Genomic DNA, 27,389 nt, shown 5'->3' with positions numbered 1-27,389 from the left:
GAGGCAATGGGAGTTGGTGAGAGCTGAGATTTTGTGGGATTTTCCCAGGTTTTTTTCGTCCAAGGGTTGTGTCATTCTGGAGACCTGAGCACTGTTGGGTTTTAATGGAAAGATGGGAATTGTATGGATTTATTCATTTATCCTCAGGTTTTGTTGGGATGGGGAGGTTGGGAGGTGCTGAGATACAACCAGGAAGTCAATCCCTGTCTCCCAAATCCCAAAAATTTCCAGGAAAAGCCTAAAATTGGGGCATTTCAAGCTGTTAACACTGGAGTTAAATTGGTTTATTCCTTGCATAGAAATTCTGGGAAAACCACCCTTTAAGTGGCCAAAACCTCCCTAAAAATGCTCCAAATTCTTGGAATATTCTTCTTGGAGCTCTACCTCATCTTTCCATGAGGAATAATCCTCTTGGGAATATCCAGAGTGGCTGTAACCTCCGGATTTGGGCTGAGGGCATCCTGAAAAAAACCTGGAAATCAGGGATGGAGTTGATGCAGGGTTCACTTCCCAGATCTGGGAGCTGCTGCTGTTTTCTGGGGATTTTTTTCTGTGGAAAATGAGTAACTCTGGGATCTCTGGCTGCAGGAGGAGGAATTCATCGACTGGTGGAGCAAATTTTACGCTTCCACGGGAGAGAGGGAAAAATGTGGATATTACTTGGAAAAGGGATTTGACACCTTGAAGGTGAGTGACTTCCGTCCGGTGTGGATCCTTGGAATTCCACTCTCCATGATTTCTTTGGGATTTTTGGCTTTTTTTTCCAATCCGGGTTCAAAAAAACCAAAACGTTTTCCCCAGGTGTGGAAAATTTCGTTTCCTTTGGAAAAGCCTTTTGGGAAACTTCTGGAAATTTTTCCCTTGGGAAGTGGCAGAGAGGGTGGGGAAGTGCCATCCTGGGAAAAGTTTGGGAATGAGGAAAATCAGGGATTTCTCAGGGAAGAGGGAGATTAAGGCACAAGAGATGCTAAATTTAACACATTTAAATTTAACAATTTTTTCCTTGGTTTTGAGGAAAATATTCTCAGCTGGAAGATCTCTATCCATGAAAAGCCCACCAGGAGACCTTGGCTTTGTCTGGGTCCTTGGGATGGGCTGGAATTTATTGTGGGATTCTCAAATTCTCCTTTTCCCACTGCCCAAGAGGGAAATAAGAGCAAAAATTCCCAGAAATTTCTCCCCATGGGATGAAGTTTCCCAGGATTTAAGAATTTGGTTGGAATCTTTTTCCCACAATCCATCTATTCCTCCTCAGGTCTATGAGACGGAGCTGGAAAACGTTGAGGAATTTGAGCATCTCTCCGACTTCTGCCACACCTTCAAACTGTTCCGGGGGAGATCCCAGGATTCCAGTGATGACCCCTCGGTGGTGGGGGAATTCAAGGTGGGATGGGCCCTCTCCCCATGGATTGTGTCCCTAGGGGTGGGAATTGTGGGGTCTTTAAAGTCCTTTTCAGCCCAAATCGTTCAGTGAGTCCGGGAATTGTTGGAGTTGAGGAATCCTCATTCATGGAAGTGGCCAAGGCTTCTTGGAAGGGGCTTGGAGCAACCTGGGACAGTGGGAGGTGTCCCTGCCGGTGGAAAGGGTGGGAATGGGATGGGATTTAAGGTCTCTTCCAACCCAACCCATTCCAGGATTCTGGAGCCCCCTGCTCTGGAGCAAGGCTGGGAGAGCTGGGAATGTTCCCCTGGAGAAGGGAAAAATCCAGGGAATGCTCAGAGTGCCTGAAGGGGCTCCAGGAGAGCTGGAGAGGGACTGGGGACAAGGCCTGCAGGGACAGGAGCCAGGGAATGGCTCCCACTGGGAAAGGGGAGATTGGGCTGGGATCTTGGCAAGGAATTGCTGGCTGGGCTGGAATTGCCAGATTTTCTGTGGCTGCCCCTGGATCCCTGGCAGTGCCCAAGGCCAGGTTGGGATGGACTTTGATCCACCTGGGATCAGGGAATGTGTCCCTGCTCATGGAATGGGATGAGATTTCATCTCCCTTCCCACCGAAACCATTCCATAATTCCATGATTCATTCCGGTCATTCCAAGCCTGCTCCCATCTCTATGAGTTCTTCCTTGAATTCCCTTGTCCATCCTAGGGTTCCTTCAGGATTTACCCTCTTCCCGACGATCCGCGCGTTCCAATGCCTCCTCGGCAATTCCAGCAGCTCCCGGCCAGGGGACTCCAGGAATGTCTGGTCCGGGTTTACATCATCCGCGCCTTCGACCTCCAGCCAAAGGATTCCAATGGAAAGGTATCCCAGTGGGAAAGCTCTGAGTTGACTCCTGTAGTGGATTCTTGTAGCAGCTCAGCCGTTATTGGTCAAAACTGGGTCAAAATTGGGTCAAAATTGGTCAAAATTTACAAATTTGCCCTAACATTTAGGAATTTGTTCCTGTTTTTTGCCCCCCTTGGAATATCTGGGAAGTCTGTGAGGCAACTCTTCCTTTGTCCGTTGGGATTTTTCAGGATTAGTTCCATGAGTTTTCGGTTCAGTTTTATTTTGAGGGTTTTTTATTTTGGTTTTTTTGGTGCTGAAGGGAATAAAATTCCGTTTTTCCCGAAATTCCTTCTTGCAAAGGTTTTCTGGTCTGGAAGAGAAATTCGGGGAAAATGGGAATTGTGTAGGTCCAAAACTCAGAGAAGGGAAAAATCCTTTTTAATTATCTTGGTTCCACTGGAAAAGAGGGGGAAATTTGAGGAATAGCGTGGGAAATATGTGAGGAAATATCTAAGAAAGATAGATGGGAAAATAGTAAATACACATGGAAAATTTATGGAAAAATAATGAATAGACATAAAAATACATGGAAAAACGTATATGGAATATGGGAAATATATATGAAATACATGGAAAAATAGATGCAGAAATTCCAACTACTTTTGAATTTTCCCATTTTTTTTAAAAGGATTTGGGATTTTAAAAGGAAATGTGAATTCCTAAGAAATTCCCCATGAGTAATTCCCAAGGATTAAAAAGAAGGAAAAAAAATGGGAGTTTTTTCATTTAAAACCCTAAACCAACTCAAATTTGATCCCAAATTTCCCCAGGGATGGGAATTTTATGGAGGCTCATCCCAGCCCAAGGAATACCTGGGTGCGCATTGCTGTTTCCCATCAATTCCTTAAAAAACAAATAAACTGGAAAAGAAAAACCTGGGAGAAGTTATGAGAAAACTTGGTCTGGGCATTTTTTCCAGGGAATTCTTGGATGTGGCTGGGATGGTGGATCCCTGTAGATCCAGGTAAAATCTTTTAGGTGGAACTGGATCTTTCCCTTGAATTTTTTTCCTTTTCCTGGCAAAAAAATCCAACTTGAATTAAATCCCCCACTTTCCAAATTGATGCCAAATTCCCAGAATAATTTTATTTGGGAGAGGGATGGGATTTGGACCAACCTATGGAAAAGAGTGGGACTGGAATCCCATGGGATTTCTGTGTTTCTTTCCGTGCCCACCTCCAGTGTGATCCCTATGTGAAGATTTCCGTGGGAAAGAAATCCATAAATGACCAGGAAAATTATCTTCCCTGCACTCTGGAGCCTGTCTTTGGGAAGTAAGTATGGATTCCATTTGGGATCCACGGAATTTTTTGGGTGTCCTATTGAGGGAATTGTTCTGGGCCAACAATCCTATTCCATTCCAACACCCAGTTCCAGGTTGGAGCAACCTGGGATAGTGGGAAATTTTCCCCACCCACACCAGGGATTGGGAATGGGATGGATTTTAAGGTTTTTTTCCATCCCAATCTATTCCATAATTCCCTTGGCTCTCATTCATCAATCCCGGGGATTTCTGAGCTGTGGACTGGGGAGCTGGAATTCCATAGTGGAGGAATCTGGATCATCCCATTGTTGGGAAGGAGTTTGAGGAACTTCTCCTCATTCAGGAATTTTGATCCAATGTCTGAGGGAAAAATGGGAGGAATGGGGCACCACCACCTGGAAAAGGATTAGCCATGGATAATTGAGTGGTTTCCCTCAGAAATGGGATAAAATTCCAAGGTTAATGGGACCAGGGAATGGCTGGAGCTGCTCCACGGAGGATTAGGTTGGATATCAAGAAAAGATCCCTCATCCAGAGGATGGTGGGGCACTGGAACAGCTCCCCAAGGAATGACCACATTCCCAAGGCTGCCAGAGCTCCAGGAGTGTTTGGACACTGTTCCCAGGGAGAGGGTGGGATTGTCCTGGGAAGGAGTCGGATCGATGATCCTTAGAGATCAGGCTATTCCATGATTCTCTGATTTTTCTGGGAGAACAAAGCCCCATGGGATTGAGCTTCCCTCAGTTTTCCAGCTGCCCCTGGATGGATCCCTGGCAGTGCCCAAGGCCAGGTTGGACACTGGGGCTTGGAGCCACCTGGGATCAGGGAAGGTGTGGAATGAGGTCATTAAGGTGTCTCCTGATCCAAACCATTCCATGATAAACGAAGCCAGCACAACACAGCCATGGCCTTGGTGGATCAAGGTGACCCGGAAGCTCAGGGAGTCTGATCCATCCCATCACCGGTGGGGTTGGGATGGGGCGTGGATCAATTCCCATGGAATCCAGCACAGCACCATCCTCTTTTCCCAAGCATTCCCCTGTTCCCGTTTCCAGGATGTTTGAGCTGAGCTGCACCCTGCCCCTGGAGAAGGACCTCAAGGTAACCCTCTACGACTACGACCTCCTGTCCAAGGACGAGAAGATCGGCGAGACCGTCATCGACCTGGAGAATCGTTTCCTGTCCAAATATGGCGCTCGCTGCGGCCTCCCCCAGACCTACTGTGTGTGCGTTCCGCCCTGGGCTTGGGATGTCCAGGAATCCCGGGATTGGGATGCTGAGGGGGCCATGGGATCACAGCAGGGTTGTCCTGGGGGACCTGGCTGGAGCTGTGCTTCCCAGAGTCGTGGTTCTCCTCCAGAGAGATCCTGTTCCATCCCTGGTGGCTTCTGGTGACCTCGTGCTGAGGACACCCCCAGAGATGTGGCTGCCCCATCCCAGGAATGGGAAACTGGGTTGGGATCTTGGCAAGGAATTGCTGGCTGAGAGGGTGGGCAGGGGCTGGACTGGAATTCCCAGATTTGCTGTGGCTGCCCCTGGATCCCTGGCAGTGCCCAAGGCCAGGCTGGACATTGGGGCTTGGATCCACCTGGGACAGTGGGAGATATCCCAGCCCACAGCACTGGATGAACTTTAATATCTTTCCATTCCAACCCATTCCATGATTCCGTGATTCTGTTTTGGTTTCAGCTCCGGCCCCAACCAGTGGCGAGACCAACTCCGCCCTTCCCAGCTGCTCCACCTCTTCTCCCTGCAGCACAACTACAAAGCTCCCACCTACAAATCTGACCGGATCATCTTCCGGGATCAGGAATACGTCCTCTCCGAGCTGGGTAAGATGTCAGGGATGCTTTGGGAATGCAGAATTTCCTTGCTCCAGAGAAAGGGATGGAGCTGGATGTCATGGAGACATCACCAGGTTTGAATGATGGCATTGGCTCCATTCTCCTCCTCTCTGGCCACATTTGCTCTGAACCATTCCCAAGCTTGACTGTGCTCCCCATCCTGGGATTAAACCCAGACCTTCAATCCAGGAATGTTGACCTTGAGTTGGACCCAACCCAACACCCCTGGGTGGGGCTGATACTCTCCAACCTGGTGTTCCAAGTGCATGGAGACATCATGAGGAGGGACATCATGGAGGTCAGGAGTGGGTGATGGACATGTCCCCCTCCTCCTCCTCACTGTCCATGCTCTGCTCTTTTCCCAACTTGGTTGTGCCCCAAATCCTGGGATTGAATCCAGACCTTCCATCCAGGAATGTTGACCTTGGTTTGACCAAACCCAACACCCCCAGGTGGGAGCTCCATTGTGGCTGGGAAGCTCCAGCCTGGTGTTCCAAGTGCATGGAGATGTCCCATGAAGGGTGACATCAGCAGGAGTGGCCGGTGGCATTGTCCCCTCACTGTCCACATTAGTTCTGCCCTTTCCCCAAGGTTGTCCGTACCCCAGATCCTGGGATTGAATCCAGACCTTCAATCCAGGAATGTTTACCTTGAGTTGGACCAAACCCAATACCCCTGGATTGGGAGTGATATGCTCCAACCTGATAATCCAAGTGCTGCCAGAGCCAGGAGAGCTCCGAGATTCCATTGGAATCTCATTTTGGGAATGGTCACTAGAGGGAGACAATATCCCACACACAGACCTGGGAATTCTTTTGGGATTTGGGGGGAATTAGGGAACAAACCCAACTTCTACAAGGAGGAGAAAAGCCCCAGACTTTTGGGGAGGAGTTTTTTGTTTGCCCATGGCACCTCCCCCTGACCCAATATTCCTGGGGCAGAAGGATTTTTTGGGGAAAACTCTGCTTTAAGGCACAAAAAGAGGGTTTTAGTCCCAGGAGAATTTGAAATCCCACCTGGCTTGGCCCAGGAGCTGCAGTTTGGAATCATGGAATGGTTTAGGTTGGTACCATAAAGATTATCTTGTTCCACCTGCTCCATGGGCAGGGACACTTCCCACTATCCCAGGTGGATCCAGCCTCTCCTTGGACACTTCCAGGGATCCAGGCACAGCCACAGCTTCTCTGGGAATTCTCTTCCAGGGCCTCGCCATCCTCAGAGCTAAGAATTCCCCACATCCCACCTAAATTTTCATTGGATTTTTTAAAGCCACCACACCAAGGGTGTCACCAGAGACACAAAACAAGGCACAGCCCAGGGCTGATCCCTCTCTGCGCTCTTGGAAAACAAAGCAAAAATCCCTGCAGGAATTCAGGTTTTCCCCTGAGGAGAAGGGAAGCATGGAATCCTCATTGAAAAGTTTTCCCGGGAGAGCTGGGGAGGTGTTAAAAGGTTTTCCCCGCCGTGGCAGCGCTTGCTGTCACCTTCTCCGAGTTCAAACAGCAGAACAAAGCCCGAGGCTTGACCCAGAGCAGGTCTGGAATCCAGCTGCAAGCTCCGGAGCTGGACTGGGAATAAACTGGAGCCGTTAAACACGAGAGCTGGGATTTTACAAGCCCCTCCCCCCAGCCCACTATTCCATAACTCCCAGATTTTGTTGTTCTCCAAGAGGGGCTCGTTCTTTTCGCGGCGTGTAAAGCCTCACGTGTGCGCACACTCCGGAATTCCAGGGTTTGGGAAATCATTGGGAATTAGCCCAGGTGGCTGGAGTTAAGTGTGTCCTTGCCAAGGAAGGAGCTGGGATATCTCACTGGGATTTGGTGGAGTTGGAATGATATTTATGGAATATTTATGGAATAATATTTATGAAGAACTTTGTCTTTCAATTGTCACGAGTAGGGTGAAGTCCACCAACCCCAGCCTGGGATTTTGGGATTGTTTGGGTTGGACTCAGAGAATCAGGGAATTTTTAAAGTTGGAAAAGATCTTTAAGATCCTGAAATTCTAGAAGTCGGGTTGGAAAAGACCACCAAGATCGAGTCCAACCTTGTCCAAGTGTCATGTCCAGTTGTTCCTTGGACACTTCCAGGGCTGAGGACTTCACCACTTCCCTGATATCCAAGGACAGGGCATCGTGTCGCATCCCAGCAATGGGATGGGGAGGCAGGAGTTGGCCATTGGTGGTACTGGGATGGATGGAGGGATGGGTGGATGGATCCTGACCAGGAAGACAAGGCAGGAGTGTCCATTATTGAGGAATCTTGGCCCATCTGTGGCAGGACCAGGGGTTGGTGTGGAGTAGGTCAGGCAGAGGAGATAATTCCAGGTCTTCCTTGGATGGAAGACCGCAGATATCCTGGTGGGACTGGAGCAGGGACTTGGACCAGAGTAGGAACTTGGAACAACCCCAGGCAGTGCTGGTGGTGTCTCCATGTCCTTCCTCCTCCTCCCATTCCTGTCTTTCACCCCAAATCCCACAGAGAAGAAATGGGATCCTATCAGGATCCCATTCCTGTCTGCCCAGCTGAAGATCCTGGATGGCTTTAAGCTCTGGGATAAATTCCTGGGAGTGGGAACATCAGCAGAGGATTGATTGGAATCCTGATTTCTGGGACTCTAGGAGAGCTGGATTCATTGGATTGTCCTTTCCATGGGATCCAGCTGGATCCTTGCCATGTTTCCCTGGCTGTGATTTGTGGAGTGGTTGCACAAGTGTCTCCATGGGTTTTCCCACTGGGAATGCCATCCCTGTGCCCAGCAGGGTTTGTGGTGATGATTTGGGAATGGAGGCTGTGCTGCTCCAGCTCTTCCTGGCCCAAATCCATCCCTGTGGGGTTCTCTCTGCTCTCTTCCCTGTGGCAGAGGATGGAAAACCCCCGAATCCACACCTGGGCCCGGTGGAGGAGCGGCTCGCCCTGGCTGCCCTCCGAAAGCAGGGATTGGTTCCGGAGCACGTGGAGACCCGGCGCCTTTACAGCCCGCTCCAGCCAGACATCGAGCAGGTGGGTCCTGGAATGTGGCCGGGATGAGCCCAGGAGCGGCATCTCCTGATCCAGCCATGTCCAGGGGGAGAATCCTGCTGGGAATGTCTGCCCTGGGATATGAGATGTTCCCAGGGAGGGGAGGTGGTCGATCCCTTCAGCATATGCTCCAATTTTTTAAAATTAAATTTACCTTAATTTAGTTTAATTTAATTTTATTTTACATTTTTGATCTGAAAGTCCTACTCAGAATTCTTCTCCCAGAATCCCAGGATCACTGAGGCTGGAAAATCCCTCGAAGGTCATGGAGTCCAAGCTGTGCCCAATGCCCACCCTGGCACCGAGTGCCACATCCAGGAATTCCTTGGACATCTCCAGGGATGGGGTTTCCAAACCACCCTGGGCACTTCCAAGGCCTGAGCATCCTTTCCATGAGGAAATTCCTGCTGATGTCCAACCTGAGCCTCCCCTGGCCCAGCCTGAGGCCATTCCCTCTTTTCCTATTATTCCCTGGGAGCAGATTGCAGCTCCTGCCTGGTTCCAACATTCCAAGAAGTTGTGGAGAGCCAGAAGGTTTTGCCTCCGATCCCTGTTTTTTCCAGGCTGAGCCCCTTTCCCAGCTCTCTCAGCTTTTCCTGGTGCTCCAGTGCCTTTTCCACCTCCCTCAGCTGCTCCTCAGGATTTACATCCATCAACACATTCCCAACTATCTCTCAAATAATTTTAAAATAATCTTTAATGCCCCTTTTCCATGGAGGAATCCTGCCTTTCCCCCTAAGGGTCCCAGATCTCCCCAGGGAGGTTCAGGTGTTCCAGTCTGGAATCTCCCAAGGTTTCAGGGCTCTGTTTTTCCATGCAGGGAAAGCTCCAGATGTGGGTGGATCTGTTTCCCAAATCCCTGGGACATCCCGGCCCCCCTTTCAATGTCACTCCACGCAAAGCCAAGAGGTAACTTCCCATTACTTCCTCATCTTTTCCTTGGAAAAGGAGTTTGGAATGCTTGGAAGCCTTGGGTGGGGATGGATTCACCCACCTGGATGAGGGACGGGTGTGGGATCATCTCCAGGGAGACAGAAATCCATCCGTGGGACAACCAGACTTCCAGGTGGATGAGTTTTCCACCTTCTCATGGGTTTATTCCCGGGATTTTCCAGGTTCTACCTGCGCTGCATCGTTTGGAACACCAAGGATGTGATCCTGGATGACCTCAGCATCACCGGGGAGAAGATGAGCGACATCTACGTCAAAGGGTGAGTGTCCCGCTACGGAGCCTCCTGGATTCTGGAGGCTGTAGGTGCAGGAGCAACAGGGAAAGAGTTAAGGTGGTCCTTGGATTGATATTGCTGGGATAGACTTGGATTCTGCCGGGATGGAGGAACCATCATGGCTCTCCAGTTATGGATCCATGAATTTCCAACTGTGGATTCGTATCTCCAAGTATGGATCCACACCTCTCCAGTTGTGGATTCACCCCTTTCCGTCTAGGGATCCACACCTCTCCAATCATGGATCCACACCTGTTTGCCTGTGGATCCACTCCTTGCAACTATGGATCCACGTCTCCATCCATGGATCCACATCTCTCCACTTGTGCATCCACACCTCTCCAATCATGGATCCACACTTGTTTGCCTATGGATCCACCCCTTTCCAACCATGGATCCCCACCTCTCCAGCCATGGATCCACACCTCTCAAATAATGGATCCACACATCTCCAGCTGTGGATCCACACATCTCCAACTGTGGATCCATCATTCTCCAGCCATGGATCCACACCTTGCCAATTATGGATCCACACCTCTCCAATCATGGATCCACCCTTTTCCAGCTACGGATCCTCACCTCTCCATCTCTGGATCCAGAGATGTGGGAGCAGCCTGGTCATGGGGAGAGGAGCTCATTGTCTGCTCATTCCCAACTCCTCTCCCAGATTTTTTCCATGATCATAGTTTCGATTATTTGCATGGTGGCTTTCTTTGGAATTTCGTTTATTCCTGGAAACAGGTCCTCCAGCACCCCTTCCCTTCCCTTCCCTTCCCTTCCCTTCCCTTCCCTTCCCTTCCCTTCCCTTCCCTTCCCTTCCCTTCCCTTCCCTTCCCTTCCCTTCCCTTCCCTTCCCTTCCCTTCCCTTCCCTTCCCTTCCCTTCCCTTCCCTTCCCTTCCCTTCCCTTCCCTTCCCTTCCCTTCCCTTCCCTTCCCTTCCCTTCCCTTCCCTTCCCTTCCCTTCCCTTCCCTTCCCTTCCCTTCCCTTCCCTTCCCTTCCCTTCCCTTCCCTTCCCTTCCCTTCCCTTCCCTTCCCTTCCCTTCCCTTCCCTTCCCTTCCCTTCCCTTCCCTTCCCTTCCCTTCCCTTCCCTTCCCTTCCCTTCATTATCTTGTGTCTAACAGTGCAATCCCAGCCAAGGAAGTTCCTTTTTTTGGGATTTATGGGCAGGAAGAGGCGGGATTTGGGAGCAGATTGTAAATCCCTGGTTTACAATCCCAATTTTCCTCCTGTAAATCCAGAATGCCGTGCAGCTTTCCTGATATTTCCATCAAGTCGGCTGTTATCAGCACTGGTTGAGCGGTTCCTTGTCTTTTGGGGTCCTAAAAAGTTGTGCTGCTGGAAAAGTGCGAGCATCCAGGGGTTGCTCAGATCCCTTTCCCAAATTTTAGCATCCAATAGAATGCTGCAAGGCTGGAAATGAGTAAAGGTTTGCTCAGCTTCCAGATCTTCCATCCCAAAGGAAAGTCATCCTGAAAAATCCTATTTGGAATGGGTGAAATGATCCTTTTGGTGCCTGAGGATCTGCCTATGGATCAGGAATCCTGTGGGGAATATTCATTCTGTCCATTGCTGCCTTGGGAGCAGGGGCTGGAGCCTGCTATCCTGGATTGGGTATTAAGGAAAAATTCTTCATGGAAAAGCCGTCAAGGAGTGGAAAGGGATTCCCAAGGAATGTTCAGGCTGGCAGAGCTGGGAATGTTCCCCTGGAGAAGGGAAGGCTCCAGGCAGAGCTCAGAGCCCCTGGCAGGGCCTGGAGGGGCTCCAGGAGAGCTGCAGAGGGACTGGGGACAAGGCCTGCAGGGACAGGAGCCAGGGAATGGCTCCCACTGGGAAAGGGGAGATTGGGCTGGGATCTTGGCAAGGAATTGCTGTCTGGGAGGGTGGGCAGGGGCTGGGCTGGAATTGCCAGATTTGCTGTGGCTGTCCCTGGATCCCTGGCAGTGCCCAAGGCCAGGTTGGACACTGGGGCTTGGATCCACCTGGGACAGTGGGAGGTGTCCCTGCCCATGGGTGGGATGGAATGGGATGATCCTTAAAACCCTTCCATTCCAAACCATTCCATGACTCCATAATTCTGGAGTTGCTAGCCACATCACTGATTCATCTCCCATCTCTGGGACTGCTGCCTTCCCTCTCCCATCTCCAGGTTTTCCCCACCCCCAGCAGCCACTGGGATTGGGAATATTCCATTTCCAACTCACAGATGTTGTGACGTTGAGCGAGATCCCAAATCCTTCCACGATCCTGATTTTCCATGGGCTCTGTTTATTCCTGGCAGGTGGCTGGTGGGACACGAGGAGAACAAGCAGAAGACGGATGTCCACTACAGATCCATGGGAGGAGAAGGGAATTTCAACTGGAGATTCATCTTTCCCTTCGATTATCTCCCGGCGGAGCAGATGTGCCATGTGGCCAAGAAGGTAAGTGGTCCTGGATGGAATTCCTGCATCCTTGCGGGAATTCTGGGACACCAGCAGGAATTTCCTCATGGAAAGGGTGGTCAGGCCTTGGAAGTGCCCAGGGAGCTTTGGAGTCCCCATCCCTGGAGGTGTCCAAGGAATTCCTGGATGTCGCACTGAGTGCCAAGGTGGGCGTCAGGCACACCTTGGACTGGATGATCCTGGAGGGCTTTTCCAACCTCTGTGAAGCCATGATCCCTGTTTTTACTTAGCCTCAATATTCATGGAATATGAGGTACCCAAAGATTCCTGCTTGCAATGGAACCTTCCCTGAAACCCACTGGGATCCCAGAAAACCCCCTTGGATCCACAAAACCCCTGGCATCCCTGAAACTCACTGTGATCCCCAAAAATCCCCCATGATCCACAAAACTCACTGAGATCCCCATCCCATCTTATTTTCCACAAAACCAGCGCCTCGGCTGGGAAGATGCCGAGCGAATCCCCCATCCCAGACAATTCCCAGCTTCCAAAGCCCTTCCCAGGCAGTTCCAATGATTGACAGAATCCCAGCCGGGCCTATTTCACGCTTCATATCCCACAAATCCCAAGTACAGGGTGTACTACATCCAATTATCCCACTTGGAAAAAGCCAAGACCGCCCTCCATAAACCCCTTTAAGCAAATCCATCCCGCTGTGCCGATCTGGAATCTTTTCCCACCACATGGCTTCCAACGCTGGATCCGAAAATAAACACCTTGTAAAAGCTCTCTGTAAAGGCCGGAATAATGAAGGGAAAGCCGGGTGGAGCATTCCGGCCCCAGGAATTTTTTGATCTCGCCATGTGCTGTTTGAACTCCGGCTTGGCTCCTGCGGCTGTAAAAATCCCGGCTGGAAAGGCAGGCACGGGAAGGTGGAATTTCAATCAAAGGTTGGGAGCGACTGTGGGGAATTGGGAGCTGCTCAAAACCACCTGTGCCCAACTGGGCCGGGAAGGAAGGAGTTTTCCAGTGATTCTCCTTTGTTTGTTCCATGCTGGAGCTCCCAGGAGTGTGGCCAGGTGGATTAGGAATCACGGAATTATGGAATGGTTTGGGTGGGAAGGGAGCTGAAAGCTTAGCCAGTTCCATCCAGGGACACCTCCCACCATCCCCAAGCCACAGTGTCCAACCTGGCCTTGGGCACTGCCAGGGATCCAGGGGCAGCCGCAGCAAATCTGGGAATTCCAGCCCAGCCCCTGCCCACCCTCCCAGCCAGCAATTCCTTGCCAAGATCCCAGCCCAATCTCCCCTTTCCCAGTGGGAGCCATTCCCTGGCTCCTGTCCCTGCAGGCCTTGTCCCCAGTCCCTCTCCAGCTCTCCTGGAGCCCCTTGAGGGACTCTGAGGATTCCCTGGAATTTTTCCCTTCCAATTCCAGCAATCCCAGCTCTCCCAGCCTTTCCCACAGCGGAGCTGCTCCATCACTCTGATCATCCTGATCCTTCCTCTGGATTTGCTCCAAGTGCTCCAGGTCCTTCCCATGCTGGAATTCCAGAGCTGGAATTCCTGTAGATGGAGACTCCATGGGTCATCCCAACTCGGGCTGCAAGTCAATTACTCTCTCCAAAAAAAACAAGGATGCCCCTGGATAAGTGACTGTCCATGATATTTTTGTTTGATGTGAACACCTGGGAGTCTGGAAAACCAGGAACAACCCAGGAAAACACAGGTGCCACTCTTTTCCCTGCTCTTATGAACCTTCCAACCACTTCAAGATGGTTTTCCATAACTTTCCTGGCTGGGTTAATGTTATCAAGATTTTCCTTCTCTTTCTGATAGAGGATTTTTCCAAGTCCGAATTTTAAAATATTTCTGTGGAAGAGAAATATCCCCATCTTTAGGACAGATCTTTGGAATACATGGAAATGCTTTTTTAATGCTTTTCTCATAATTCCCTTGGAATTTCTTTCTTTGTTCCCGCTTTTTTTTTTTTGGTGCCATCTTTCTCTTCCAGCCCTGGAAAATTCAAACCATGTTGGCTGCATGGGAAGAGCACATTCCCAGGTTTTTGAGTCCTGCAGGAAAACAGTTTCTGGGATGGAAAATGAGAAAATCATGGAATGATTTAGGATGGAAAAGCCTTCTAAGATCACCAGCTCTGCCAAGGCCACCACTGACCACGTCCCCAGGTGCCACATCCAGAGGGATTTTAAATCATTCCAGGGATGGACATTCCATTGTTTCCCTGGACAGCATCTGCATGGCTGGAAAGCCCTTTCCATGAAGGAATTTTCCCTGAAATCCAGCCTAAAGTGGGAGTTTAAACTTTGGATTCCCAGTTAAGCCTGTTATGGGATGGGTCATGGGACAACCAGGACAATCCAAGGTCACCTGGATGTGGATCCCATTTTCCCGGGCATCCACGCAGGGAAGAGCTCGACTCCCACATCCCACAGGTGCCACGGGGTGGAAAATGAGTGGAATTGCTTTTGGAATGTTCAGTTTCCTGTGCCAATTCCAGCAGCAGCTGGATGTGGTTGCCAGATCTGGATCTGGGAAGTTCTTTAAGGTAGGAAGGGGTTTGCATGGAATGTCGGAGCAAGCAGCATCTCCATGGATGTGCCGGGTCTGGTTCTGGAATTCTTATGGATGTGGAGGGGCTGGAGCATGGCCAGGGAAGGGAATGGAGCTGGGAACGGGCTCGAGAATTCCTGAGGGAGCTGGGAAAGGGGCTCAGCCTGGAGAAAAGGAGGATCCAGGGGGACCTTCTGGCTCTCCACAACTTCCTGGAATGTTGGAATGAGGTTGGAGCTGGGATCTGCTCCCAGGGAATAACAGGATAAGAGGGAATGGCCTCAGGCTGGGCCAGGGGAGGGGCAGGGTGGACATCTGCAGGAATTTCCTCATGGAAAGGGTGCTCAGGCCTTGGAAGCACCCAGGAAGCTTCGGAATCCCCATCCCTGGAGGTGTCCAAGGAATTCCTGGATATGGCACTGAGTGCCAAGGTGGACATCAGGCACAGCTTGGACTGGATGATCCTGGAGGGATTTTCCAACCTCAGGAATTCTGTGACATCCAAGGGGAGTCTCCTGCATGTCCGGGACTCCCAAATTCTTGCAGGATGCACCTGAAATGTAACTTTTTGGGACCAGACTTCCTCTCCTTCCCAAAAGTCAGGTTTCCTCCTTTGTATTCTGGAGCACATCCACAGTCCAGGAGAATTGCAGCCCTGTCAACACTTTCCTGGGAATCTGAGCCCATTTTTTCCCTGCTGCTTTATCCACAAAAATCCATAAAATACCCCCGAGCCTCCCCTCACTTGGGGAAAACAAACCCCCAAACAATAATTCCAGCCTTTTTTCCCTGTGGTTTGGACAAGGCCGGGATATAAATTTCGCGCTCTGGGTTGTTTTTATAGGGAATGTTCGGAGCTCGATTTAATTATGGAAGCGAATTTCACGCCGCCTTGAAAGGGACCCATAAACTTCTCTCGGCATCACATTCCCCCTTCCCAATTCCCTGTTCTTTTTCCTGCCTTTCCAGCGGAGCTCTGGGTGTCCCCAGCTGGACAGGGCTCGGAGCTGGGAGGTTTTGTCTCCAGCCAAGTGGTGTTTTATGGTGTTTTTCCATTAAAAAAAAAAGGGAATTTGGAGAAATGGAGCATTGAATTCCTGCCTGGAAAGGGCCGAGCCCTACCTGAATTATCCCTGGAATGCTGGGATGTTGTTCTGAAGGATTGGGATGCAGAGGGTGCAGAGCTAAGGTTTTGTTCCCTTTTTCCTTGGATATTGCAGTGGGGAGGAGGGAAGGTGGAATCCCAAAGTCTGACAGGTTTGCCAGCAGTTCCGTGGAATTGTGGAATGATTTGGAATGGGAAGGACCTTAAAGCCCGTCCAGGGACACCTCGCACTATCCCAGGTGGATCCAAGCCCCATCAAACCTGGCCTTGGACACTTCCAGGAATGGGACAACCACGGCTTCTCTGGGAATTCCATCCCAGCTCCTCCCCACCCTCACAGCCTGGAATTCCTTCCCAAGATCCCATCCAACCTTTCCTTCAGCTTCATTATCCTGAGGGACACGGATCCACTTGGGATAGGTGGGAGATGATCCCAAGTGTGAGGTTTTCCTCAAGTTTGGCTCCTTGTGGATGGGATGGGGCAATGAGAAATTCCAATGAATCCTTGGGAAGTTGCATCAGCCCAGAAGAGAGTGTGGGATGCACCTGGAGCATGGACACATCCATGGATTGTGGGAATGATGGGATGAACCTCTGAGCCAGGAATTCACTGGGAAGAAGAGGCACCTGGAGGGCATGGAGCTTGTGGAGATTTCCTTTCCAGGGAATATTCCAGCTGGGAAATTAGATGGTCTTGAAGGTCCTTTCTAGCCCAAACTGGTCCGGAATTCCATATATTTCCCCATTTTCCAAGCCAAGCTTGGGAACATGGATTTCTTCCAGAAGGGACAATCCAAAGGAGCTGGTGATGTTCACCTTTGACATGGATCTTCTGCCACCTTGGAATTTTCCTGCCCCTCCTGAGGTCATGCCAGCTTTGTTATCGATGGATCGATGGTTCCTGGATCCCTATGGATCCCTTCTTTCCCCAGTTTCTGGGAAAGGGAAGAATCAACATCAACTCTTCCCCTTTTTTAGCAGCTTTAATTTAAAATGGCTGGAAAAGCTGGGAAAAATCCCCCTGGATAAACATCCATCCCAACCCACTGCAACCAGCAGAGGGGAGAGAGGGAGTTTTCCATGGACTTCCTTTGAGATTTCTAGATTATCCAATATCTCAAATGCATCCATAAAATGCTCCAATGCAAAATTCCTGGCACGTTTTCCCAAAACCAGGCAGGGAACGGAGTGAAATTGAAACAGAACTGTCCACGGGGATCTCTTAAAATTAATCCAATGGGATTGGAATGCCCACGGACTCCCAGCTGGAATATTTGTGTTCCTATGGAATGTGACACGTTTTTCCTCCCTTTTTATAATTTAATATTGGATGAAATAATGAATCCGAGTCTTGGGGTGAATTTATGGAGCGAGGGATGAATAACGCTGGGTTTCCTGGTTTTAATTAAATCCTGTCATTTCTGACACTTCCAGGAGGAATTACCACCGGGACACTCTTGGAGGGGTGTCAGGAATCCCGCTGGGATTTTCCTGCTCTTTGCTGGAGCCAGGAACAACAATCCCAACAATCCTTCGGCTTTGGGTGGGATTTTGTCTTTCTTCTTTTTCTCAACATCCCTTTTTGGACATCAAGAGGAATTTTTTTAATGGAAAGGATGGTCAGGCTTAGGAAGTGTCCAGGGAGATTTGAAGTCCCTATCCCTGGAGGTGTCCAAGGAACTCCTGGATGCTAAGGTGGGGATTTGGCACAGCTTGGACTCGCTGATCCCAAAAGGCATTTCCAACTCGGGGATTCCGGGATTCTTCTAACTCCCAGGCAACCCAACAGTGGTGTTAGATCCCTGTTGGAAAAAAATCCTGGTTTCACACATGGAAATGGTGATGTGGATGCCGCTTCCCAGGCAGTGAATATTCCTTACTCTGGGGTGCAGAACTCATGGATAACTTGGGAATGTTCCCCTGGAGAAGGGAAGGCTCCAGGCAGAGTTCAGAGCCCCTGGCAGGGCCTGGAGGGGCTCCAGGAGAGCTGGAGAGGGACTGGGGACAAGGCCTGCAGGGACAGGAGCCAGGGAATGGCTCCCACTGGGAAAGGGGAGATTGGGCTGGGATCTTGGCAAGGAATTCCTGGCTGGGAGGGTGGGCAGGGGCTGGGCTGGAATTGCCAGATTTGCTGTGGCTGCCCCTGGATCCCTGGCAGTGCCCAGGGCCAGGTTGGACACTGGGGCTTGAATCCACCTGGGACAGTGGGAGGTGTTCCTGTGTGTGAGATGGGCTGAGTTTTCAGCTCCCTTCCCACCCAAAGTCTTCCACGATTCCATGATTTTGTTCCCCACTGTGAGCAGTGCCAGAGGAGCCCGGAGCAGTCTGAGGGATGTTTTGAGGCTTGGAGCAACCAGTGTGATATCATGGGATTCCTGGGATACCATGGAATCTTCCTTTCCACATCCATGTTCCATTAATAAATTCAGGAGCTGTGGGTGGCCTGAAGGTGGAACTGGCATTTGATGATCTCTGATTATCCCACTGCCTGTGACAGACCTAAGAGCAGATTAAAGCCATGGTGGATCTGGAAGGGAAGGGATCCTTGGGAATTCCCTGCTGGAAGCGCTGATTTAGGTGTCAATCCCATATTTTTGCATGAATTAAGAGGAAGGTGAAGTTTGGTAGCGCCAGCACTCCATGCTCATTGTTGTCTTCACCTTGGAGACTCATCCTCATTGGAATTGTGGGAATTTCTGTCTCTCCTAAGAATCCTGTTTGGGATCCCATGGAGCCATTTCCTAAATTGCATTAAATTAAATTAAATTCTTTAAATAAAATTAATTACATTAATTTAAATCATTAAATAAGGCATAAACTGCTGCTGACACCTTCCAGAAGCATCTTGGGTTTTCCACTGATTATCCAAGAGTTTTCCAGAACCTGTGCTCCTGCAGATCCACAGCAGGACACCCCAGGAATTCCAGGATTTCCAGAGCCAGGCCCTGCCCAATTCTCCCAATTAATCTTTAATTTCCCCATGCTTTTTTTTCATGGTGGGATTTTAGGAACACTTCTGGAGCTTGGACAAGACAGAAAACAAGATCCCACCCCAGCTGATCCTCCAGATCTGGGACAATGACAAGTTCTCCTTCGATGACTATTTGGGTAAGTTAGGAATTTTGGGATCCATCCCAAAAAAGGGGAAACATCACCACCACAGGTTGTCTGGACAAGCTGTGGCTGTTTCTGGATCCCTGGAAGTGTCCAATGCCAGGTTGGATGTGTCTTGGAGCCCCCTGGGACAGTGGAAGTTGGGAGTTTGGATAAGGATGGTTGGGGTGGCCCAAACTCCATGGGATCAGGGAACATTCCATGTTTTAAGGATTTTTCCCACTGAGATGTCTCACCTGGAATGTTCTCCCCTGCAGGATCCATCCAGATGGATCTCAACAGGATGCCCAAGCCTGCCAAGACGGCGGAAAAGTGTTCCTTGGATCTTGTGGATAATTCCCTGTCCTCCGGCCGCTTTGTGTCCCTCTTCGAGCAGAAAACCGTCAAGGGCTGGTGGCCCTGTGTGGCCGAGCAGAACCAGCAGAAGATCCTGGCGGTAAAGTGACCTCTCCATGTTTTTCCTTGGATCCTTCACTCCAATTCCCATCCCCGGAAGTGTTCAAGGCTTTAAAATCCTTCCCAATCCAAACCATTCCAGAATTCCCTGAAATTTTCATTCAATTCAAGCAAGGGCAAGAAATTCCATTTCCAGCTGGAGGTTTTGTGGATCCAGCCAGATCCACTGTGGTTGGCTGGAAGTTTTCCGGCACTGTGCAGAGGAACGATCGGTTTTGTGGGATTTTCACCCTGGTATTTGGAATGTGCCACCAAATTTGATTCCGTGTCATGACTATTCCCAACAATCTTATGTCCTAAACACCTGGGAAAAATTCCAGCTGTCCCAGGGATAATTTTAAAGATGTCTGGGCTCCTGTTTCAGGTTTTGGTGGCTGTTCCATGCAGGTGAGACAATCCAGGCAGGGAATTGGGTGATTCAACCAAAAAACCCTGAGCTGGTTCCAGGGAAATCAGGAAAGACTGGATGTGGAACTCAGTGATGATGGGTCACAGCTTGGACTTGATCCCGGAGGTTTTTCCAGCCTCAGCGATCCTGGGATTCCGTGGTTGCCCAAATTTGGGTGTCAGCGGGATCTGGGATTTCCTGGAATATCTCCAGTGACAGATGACGGATCTCTGGAATCCTGGGATCCTCATTGTCATTGTTGGGAGTGGTTTGGTTCTGCTCAAAGCATATTTTCTTCCCCTAATCCCTATTTTCCATCCCACGTTCATTCCTCACCTTTCCCCCTGTTTTTGGGGATAATGAATAAGTTTTTGTTTAATCCATCCAGGGCAAGCTGGAGATGACTTTGGAAATCGTGGCCGAGCAGGAGCACGAGGAGCGTCCGGCCGGGATGGGTCGGGATGAGCCCAACATGAACCCCAGGCTGGAGGATCCCAAGTAAGAACATGCCAAATGGAAAAGCAGCCACCAGGGCCTGGAATTCTCGAGGACCAAATGGGAATTCTGTGTTTCCAGCTGTGGGGTACTGGGCTGAACTGGGTTTGCACCTGGGTAGGATCCACTCTGAACTGGTGGGGACTGGGAGGGAGGTCTGGAGAACAAGTTCTGTGGAATTGGGAAGTTGGTCTGGAGCACCAGTCCAATGGGATTTGGGACACTGGTCTGGACTGCGAATCCATTGGGATTTGGAAGCTGGTCTGGATCACCAGTTCAGTGGGATTGGGAGGCTGGTCTGTACCACGTATCCAGTGGGATTGGGAGACTGGTCTGGACCATGAATCCACTGGGATTTGGAAGGTGGTCTGGAGCACCAGTCCAGTGGGATTGGGAGGCTGATCTGGACCATGAATCCGGTGGGATTGGGAGGTCAGTCTGGACCACCAAGGAGGACACTGGTGGGTTGTATCCAGGAAGATGGAAGACCTGAGACGGTCCAGGGAGATTGGGAGGTTAGTCTGGAGCATGAATCCAGTGGGATTGGGAGTCTGGTCTGGATCACCAATCCAGATTTGGGGGACTGATCTGGATCACCAATCGGGTAGGATTGGATGACTGGTCTGGGTCACCAAGGAGAACATTCATGGGATGTATCCAGAAGGATGACTGACCTAAGAGCAGTAGGATTGGGAAGCTGCTCTTGACCATGAATCCATTGGGACTGGGAGACCGGTTTGGACCACCAAGGAGAACATTCATGGGATGTATCCAGGAAGATGAAAGACCTGAGAGCATTAGGATTGGGAAGCTGCCAATGAATCCATTGGGATTGGGAGGGTGGTCTGGACCACCAAGGAGGACACCGGTGGGATGTACCAGGAAGGTGGAAGAGCTGAGACAGTCCAGGGGGATTTGGAGTCTGGTCTGGACCATGAATCCAAGGGATTGGGAGGCTGATCTGGGTCACCAAGGAGGATGTTGGTGGGATGTACACAGAGGGATGAGGAGCTGATGCATTCCAGTGGGATTGGGAAGCTGGCCTGGATCACCAGTCCAGTGGGATTGGGAGGCTGGTGTGGACCATGAATCCATTGGGACTGGGAGTCTTGTCTGGACCACCAATCCAGCAGGATTTGGGAGACTGGTCTGGAATCACCAGTCAAACTGGCCTGGATCACCATTCCAGTGGGACTGGGAGGCTGGTCTGGATCACCAATCCAGTGGGATTTGGGAGACAGGTCTGGACCACCAAGAACATTCATGGGATGCATCCAGAAAGATGATAGACCTGAGAGCAGTGGGATTCTGCACCGTGAATCCATCTGGATTTGGGAGGCTGGTCAGGACCACCAAGGTGGACATTGACGGGACATCCCCAGAGGGATGAGGAGCTGACAAATTCCAGTGGGATTGGGAAACTGGATGACTAATCCAGTGGGATTTCCAGGCTGGTTTGGGACCACCAAGGCAGGTGGGACTAGGGATCCAGGAGAATGATTTTCCAAGGTGACCCGCCCTTCCCTTGGCTCTAGGCGTCCCGAGACCTCCTTCCTGTGGTTCACGTCCCCATACAAGACCCTGAAGTTCATCCTGTGGCGCCGCTACAAGTGGGTGCTGATCCTGGCCATCCTCCTCTTCATCCTGCTGCTTTTCCTGGGAATCTTCGTCTACGCCTTCCCGGTATGGAGCGGTTGGGATTGGCTGAGGTCCGAGGGGTGGTGGATGCAGGGGGATGGAAAATTCCGTGCTGAGAAACACAATGGGTTAAAAAGGAACTTTTTTGGGTTTGGGATCCTTGTGGGAAAAATATGGAGGGGTTGGAGCATGGTCAGAGATGGGAATGGAGTTGGGAAGGGGCTGGAGCACCAGGAAAAGCTGAGGGAAAGGGGCTCATCCTGGAGAAAAATGGGATCAGGGAGGACCTTCTGGCTCTCCACAATTCCCGGAAAGTTTGGAGCCAGGTGGGATTTGGGATCTCCACCCAGGGAACAACAGGACAAGAGGGAGTGGCCTTAAGTTGTTCCAAGAGAATTTTAGGTTGGATATTAAGGAAAATCCCTCATGGAAAGCAGTGTCCAGCCCTGGAGCAGTGGTGGAGTTCCCATCCATGGAATTATTCCAAAAATATCCGGATGTGGCGTTTGAGGACATGGATAATGACGAACAAGGGCTGTGGCTCTTTTCCAACCTCAACAATTCCATGATATCAGGAATAGTGGAGATCCCAAAAAAACATGGGAAGGCCATTCCTAGTATGTCCTCAGCAGCACCAAGTACTGGCACTGGTGTGCCAAGATGCCAAGGTTTTCTGGGATGCAGAGGGAAAAAATCTGGGATAGCTTTGCCTGCCCTGGTTGCCTTTGAGGAAATTCCATGGAGCTGCTGGCTGGATTTTTCCTTGGATTAAATGAGGATGGGGCAGGGATGGAGGAGCCTCTCCCTGCTGGAAAACTCTGCATTCCAAAAAAATCCCGGCACAGCTTTGGGAATGCTCCAGGACCCCTTTCCCAAGGGGCAGAACAGGTGATGTCCCAGATTTTGTGGGATCATGGAAAAAGGAGCTGTAGGGATACAGGGCCAAGGGTAGGATGGTGAATCCATGAGATTTGTGGGAATCCCAGGGGATGGGAAGGAGCAGCGGGATGCAGAGGAGAGAAGGAGGTTCCAGCAAATCAAAGGAAACCGGGAATGCTTCCCACGAGTTGGACACTGGGATGGTGCTGGAGGGAGGGGCCAAATTTATTCCACGGGTTTGAAGAGGTGGGAATTTCTCTTAAAAATTTTGGGAAGAGCAACCAAAATCCAGGAATGACTCCTGGTGCTTGTTAAATTCTTTCAATTATTCCCTTTTTTCCCCAATCATTCCCTTATTTTTTCCAGTGATTCGCTAATTTTTCCAGTGATTCTCTAATTTTTCCAGTGATTCCCTCCTTTTTCCAATAATTTCCTTATTTTTCCAAGGATGCCCTAATTTTTTTTCCAAGGATTCCCTCATTTTTCCAATGATTCCCTGATTTTTCCAGTGATTCCCTAATTTTCCCAACAATTTCCATGTTTTTCCATCCTTCCAGAACTACGCTGCTATGAAACTGGTGAAACCTTTCAACTGAAGCTGCTCCCGTGCCTGCCTAGGAATTTTGGGAAGGAATTTTGGAAGTGGAGAAGGAGCAACCTCATCCAGGCCTCCAGCTGCTGCCAAAGACTCCGCTTCCCTTTGGAATTCCACCTGGGAAGCGTCACCTAACCAAAATATTCCTGGTTTTCCAGCCTTCTGTGTTTTGTTTGAGTTTTCCTGCTGCTCTGGTTGGTAAATCCCAAATTCCAGTGAAAATCCGAGGAGGGAGCAGGGAAAGGACCTTTCCATCCAGAAGTTGAGAATGTGCAGAGGGTCCTCAGGGCAAGATTTGGGATTTGCCGACCTGAGCAATTCCCACTGATTCCAAGCACTTTTCACTCCCTGATCCAGCGTCAGTTTCCCTTTTCCCTGTGTTTTCCCATTTATGTATTGTAAACCTGTGGAAAATGTGTTGGAAAACCGGAATCCCTGGGATGACACGTCGCATTCCCAAAGCTGAAATAATGGGAGTGGGAAAGGTTGTGGTGCAAAACCTGGGATTTGGAGTTGGTGCTCCACAAAATCCCAATTTCTCTTGGATTTTGAGGCCTTTGCACTCCTTCATGGAATTCTGGAGCTGGTTTTCCCTTGGAGCTGCTCCACAATCCCACAGGTCTCCCATTCCAGCTGGGAGAGGAATCCCAGGAGCAGCTGGGCTTTGATTTCCTCCTCTCCCGCTGTCTCCTGGCCACTTTTTATGGGAATTCTTGGTCTTTTTAGTGTCAGTATTTGCAGAATCCCAGAATCCCTGAGGTTGGAAAAGACCTTTGGGATCATCAAGTCCAAGCTGTGCCTGATCCCCACTGAGTGCCTCATCCGGGAATTCCTTGGAAACCTCCAGGGATGGGGATTCCAAAGCTCCCTGGGCATTTCCAATCCCTGACCACCCTTTCCATGAGGAAATTCCTGCTGGTGTCCAACCTGAGCCTCTCCTGGGACAACTTCAGGCAGTTCCCTCTTTTCCTGTTTTTCCCTGGGATCAGATCCCAACTCTCACCTGGCTCCAAATCTTCAGGGATTTGTGCAGAGCCAGAAGGTCCCTCCTGATCCTCCTTTTCTCCAGGCTGAGCCTCACTGATATTCCTTTAGAATCAGCCATTTTTCCCTTGTATTCCCAAAGATTCTTATGGAAAGCATCCCAACCCATCCTCGCCGCTGCCAGGCATTAATGGAGCGATAAACCTGTCCTGGGGCAGGATTTGTTTTCCAAACAAATCCGTGATCCACAACCTGCTCAGCCTCTCATGGATCCAATGGGAATGCTGGGGCATTCCCTCTTTTGCTGTTCCCTCCTCCTGTCCCTGGAGTGGGATGATCCCATGGGATGTGGCACTTGGGGATTTGTGACCTTGGCAGGGTTGGACTTGAGCTCAGAGGTCTTTCCCACCCTGGATGGTTCCATAATTCCATGATTCCCAGGGCTTTCCAGTGCTGGGAGGATGTTAATCCTCAAATTCTCATCCTGCAAGAAATCTTCTCCCAGTTTCCCACCAGGAAAATCCCGTTAATATCCAGCTGCTCTGGCACCTTTGCTGGTTCGGGATCTTCCCATCCTCCCTTCAGCAGGATGAGATTTATCCTTGATTCCATGTTTTCCTTGGAGCTGTGGCTGCTCCGAATGAGCGAGGAACTGGGAAAAGTGATCCCAAGGGATCAGTTTCCCAGGAAAAACTGCTGATGGCAGCTCCTGCCCCACTCTGGCCGGGATTTTAAAGCTGTGCTTAAAAAATAGGAAAAAATATTTTAGTTCCTTTGTTGGATGGGGATGTAATCCATGGGGGATCAAATCCCGGGACTCTCATTGGAACATCTCCCAGATTGCATAGGGCAGCTCCTTCTCTGTGTTTTCCGCACGGAAAATGCACAGCTTTGGGATTTATAGGGATTTTTAGGGATTTATAACCCCCTCCCTGCTGCTGAGCTTTGGCTGATCCGTGGCCCCTTCCCAAAAGTTGGAGCGGAGGAATTGGCTCCGGATTTGCACATCCCAGGGTGGAGGTTTCATTTTCCGTCGTTAAATGCTTCGTTTTCCTTCTTTTTTTCCCTAAAAGCCTCCCACCCCATTCCCACCCCCATCCCTGTTTATAGCCACCATCAAACCACCAGGATTCACTCCAATTTTCCAGAGGTTTTATTATCCCAAAGGATCTGAGGAGCCGAGGACAAAAGTTGCTTCTGTTTGGCCCTTGCTGGGATTGGGAGTTTGGGTTTTATGGGAATGTTGGTCCCTGCTCCTTTCCCACCAGGATCCAGCTGTGCCAGAAGGAGTCTGGAATTCCCTGAGTGCTCTCCTGGAATCCACAGTGGGAATTCAGGTCCAACATCTCTTGGATTTGTGGGGATTCTGAGATTTCCCATCCTGATGTAATTCCCTGTGATCCCAACCCAAACATCTTGGAGCCAAGAGCCCCAAATGGATGCATGATCCATGTTGGAATGCCAAATGTGGGATGCTCATCCCCCATCCCATTGGGAATGCTGCTGTCTATCCCAGAAAGACAAGGAATCAAAATCCATCCATGGGTTTGCTTTGGAACTTCCAAGGCCAGCTTGGATAAGGGATTGTGGAATGCCTGGAATGGGATGGGCTTGAAAGTTTGGGATTCGCTCTAGAGACACTTCCAATGGGAAATCCTATTTTATTCCCAGCATTCCCTTGGCAAACCTGGGTCAGCAGTGATGGGAGAGAAGGATCCAGGGCATCCCATTCCATAAAAACGGGGATTTCCAGAAGGAAATCCGTGCTCCCAGTCCAACTTTCATGCCAAGAGGATCCTATGGGATTCCGGTGGGTAAATTCAGATGGGAACATCTGGAAGAACCAACTCCATCCCATTTTTTTTTCCCCTGAACAGCCACATCCGGCTCCAGGCCTGGTTGTGCCTCCTCCAAATCCAGGTGGGAGCTGTGGAAAGAATTCCCTGTGGCTTCCGGTTATCCAGGGAATTGGCTGGAATTTGTTCTGGATCACCCATGCCTGCCTTATCTGCAATATGCCCAAAGCACTGTGATTCCCAAAGAAATGCTCTGAAACATTCCTGTTCCCAGTGTTTTGATTGTGGGGATGGAACTGTGCCTTCTCTTGGGAGTGGGAATGGGAAAATCGGGATTGTGGAGAAGGGAAGAAATCCAGGGAATCCTCAGAGTCCCTAAAGGGGCTCCAGGAGAGCTGCAGAGGGACTGGGGACAAGGCCTGCAGGGACAGGAGCCAGGGAATGGCTCCCACTGGGAAAGGGGAGATTGGGCTGGGATCTTGGCAAGGAATTGCTGGCTGGGCTGGAATTCCCAGATTTGCTGTGGCTGCCCCTGGATCCCTGGCAGTGCCCAAGGCCAGGTTGGACATTGGGGCTTGGATCCACCTGGGACAGTGGGAACTGTCCCTGCCCATGGATGGGGTGGGAATGGGATGATCCTAGAATCCTTTCCATCATAACCTGTTCCATGATTCCAAGATTCCCTGGAAGTTAATTGACAAAAGTTCCACTGCTTGAGCGTTTCCCTGATCCCAGATTTCCTCGGCCTGATGCCAGGAGTAATTCCAGCCTGCAATTCCAAAGTGTGGGGACACCTTTGGGACCATTCAGACACAACACCCCTGTTGTGTTCCCATTCCCTCCGGGAGCTGAAGGAGCTGGAAAACTTCCATCCCACAGAGGGGCTGAATTCCCTAAATCTCCAGCATCCATCCCAAAAAACCCTGGCAGTGAGCGAAATGGATTTTGCTCCCCAGTAAGAACAATTTTCCAGGCAGTGCCCAATTTATGCACTCCAAAGGGAGCATTTTCCACCTGCAAATTTTCACCCAAAATCCCGGCGGATTTTGCCGAAGCAGTTGGAAAAGAGGGAGGCAGTGCAGGGAGAGCGGGATGAGAAGTGGGATCCAAGTCAAGGCGCTTCCATAAATTTTTTTGGGGAACTGTTGGCAGCTGGATTTGTTAGTTCAGCCCCTGTGGACGGGGCCTGCCGTGGGTTCTGCTCATTCCTGGGAACACGGATCCAATGGGAGCACTGATCTAATGGGATGCTCCCTACAAAACACCATTGTGCCCTCCTGGCTCGCAAATCCGTGAGTTTTCCTATGGGAAGCTGGAGATTTCCTTGGATTTGAGTGACACGACTCATTTCAGCCTTGCC

General features: G+C 50.2%; 1 protein-coding gene across 9 annotated transcripts in view; it reads left to right on the top strand.

Moving 5' to 3' along the window:
* Window positions 1-26,290, top strand: part of DYSF (dysferlin) — a 72,426-nt gene extending 46,136 nt beyond the window's left edge. For all 9 annotated transcript variants that reach the window (XM_063157805.1, XM_063157801.1, XM_063157803.1 and 6 more), the window contains 15 exons: window positions 589-687; window positions 1,256-1,384; window positions 2,088-2,243; window positions 3,453-3,544; window positions 4,590-4,760; window positions 5,224-5,366; window positions 8,241-8,380; window positions 9,219-9,307; window positions 9,514-9,609; window positions 11,905-12,046; window positions 18,693-18,792; window positions 19,056-19,234; window positions 20,031-20,140; window positions 21,673-21,820; window positions 23,212-26,290. In XM_063157805.1, coding sequence (XP_063013875.1) covers window positions 589-687; window positions 1,256-1,384; window positions 2,088-2,243; window positions 3,453-3,544; window positions 4,590-4,760; window positions 5,224-5,366; window positions 8,241-8,380; window positions 9,219-9,307; window positions 9,514-9,609; window positions 11,905-12,046; window positions 18,693-18,792; window positions 19,056-19,234; window positions 20,031-20,140; window positions 21,673-21,820; window positions 23,212-23,250 — 1,833 coding nt within the window. In that variant the 3' untranslated portion in view covers window positions 23,251-26,290. The remainder of the gene's footprint in view (window positions 1-588; window positions 688-1,255; window positions 1,385-2,087; window positions 2,244-3,452; window positions 3,545-4,589; window positions 4,761-5,223; window positions 5,367-8,240; window positions 8,381-9,218; window positions 9,308-9,513; window positions 9,610-11,904; window positions 12,047-18,692; window positions 18,793-19,055; window positions 19,235-20,030; window positions 20,141-21,672; window positions 21,821-23,211) is intronic.
* The last annotated feature ends 1,099 nt before the right edge of the window (window positions 26,291-27,389 follow it).

This window comes from Melospiza melodia, chromosome 5, assembly GCF_035770615.1.
Source record: "Melospiza melodia melodia isolate bMelMel2 chromosome 5, bMelMel2.pri, whole genome shotgun sequence".
Classification (NCBI taxonomy): domain Eukaryota; kingdom Metazoa; phylum Chordata; class Aves; order Passeriformes; family Passerellidae; genus Melospiza; species Melospiza melodia.
The sequence above is the reverse complement of the archived record's forward strand: the minus strand, read 5'-3'. Positions and strand labels throughout refer to the sequence as shown.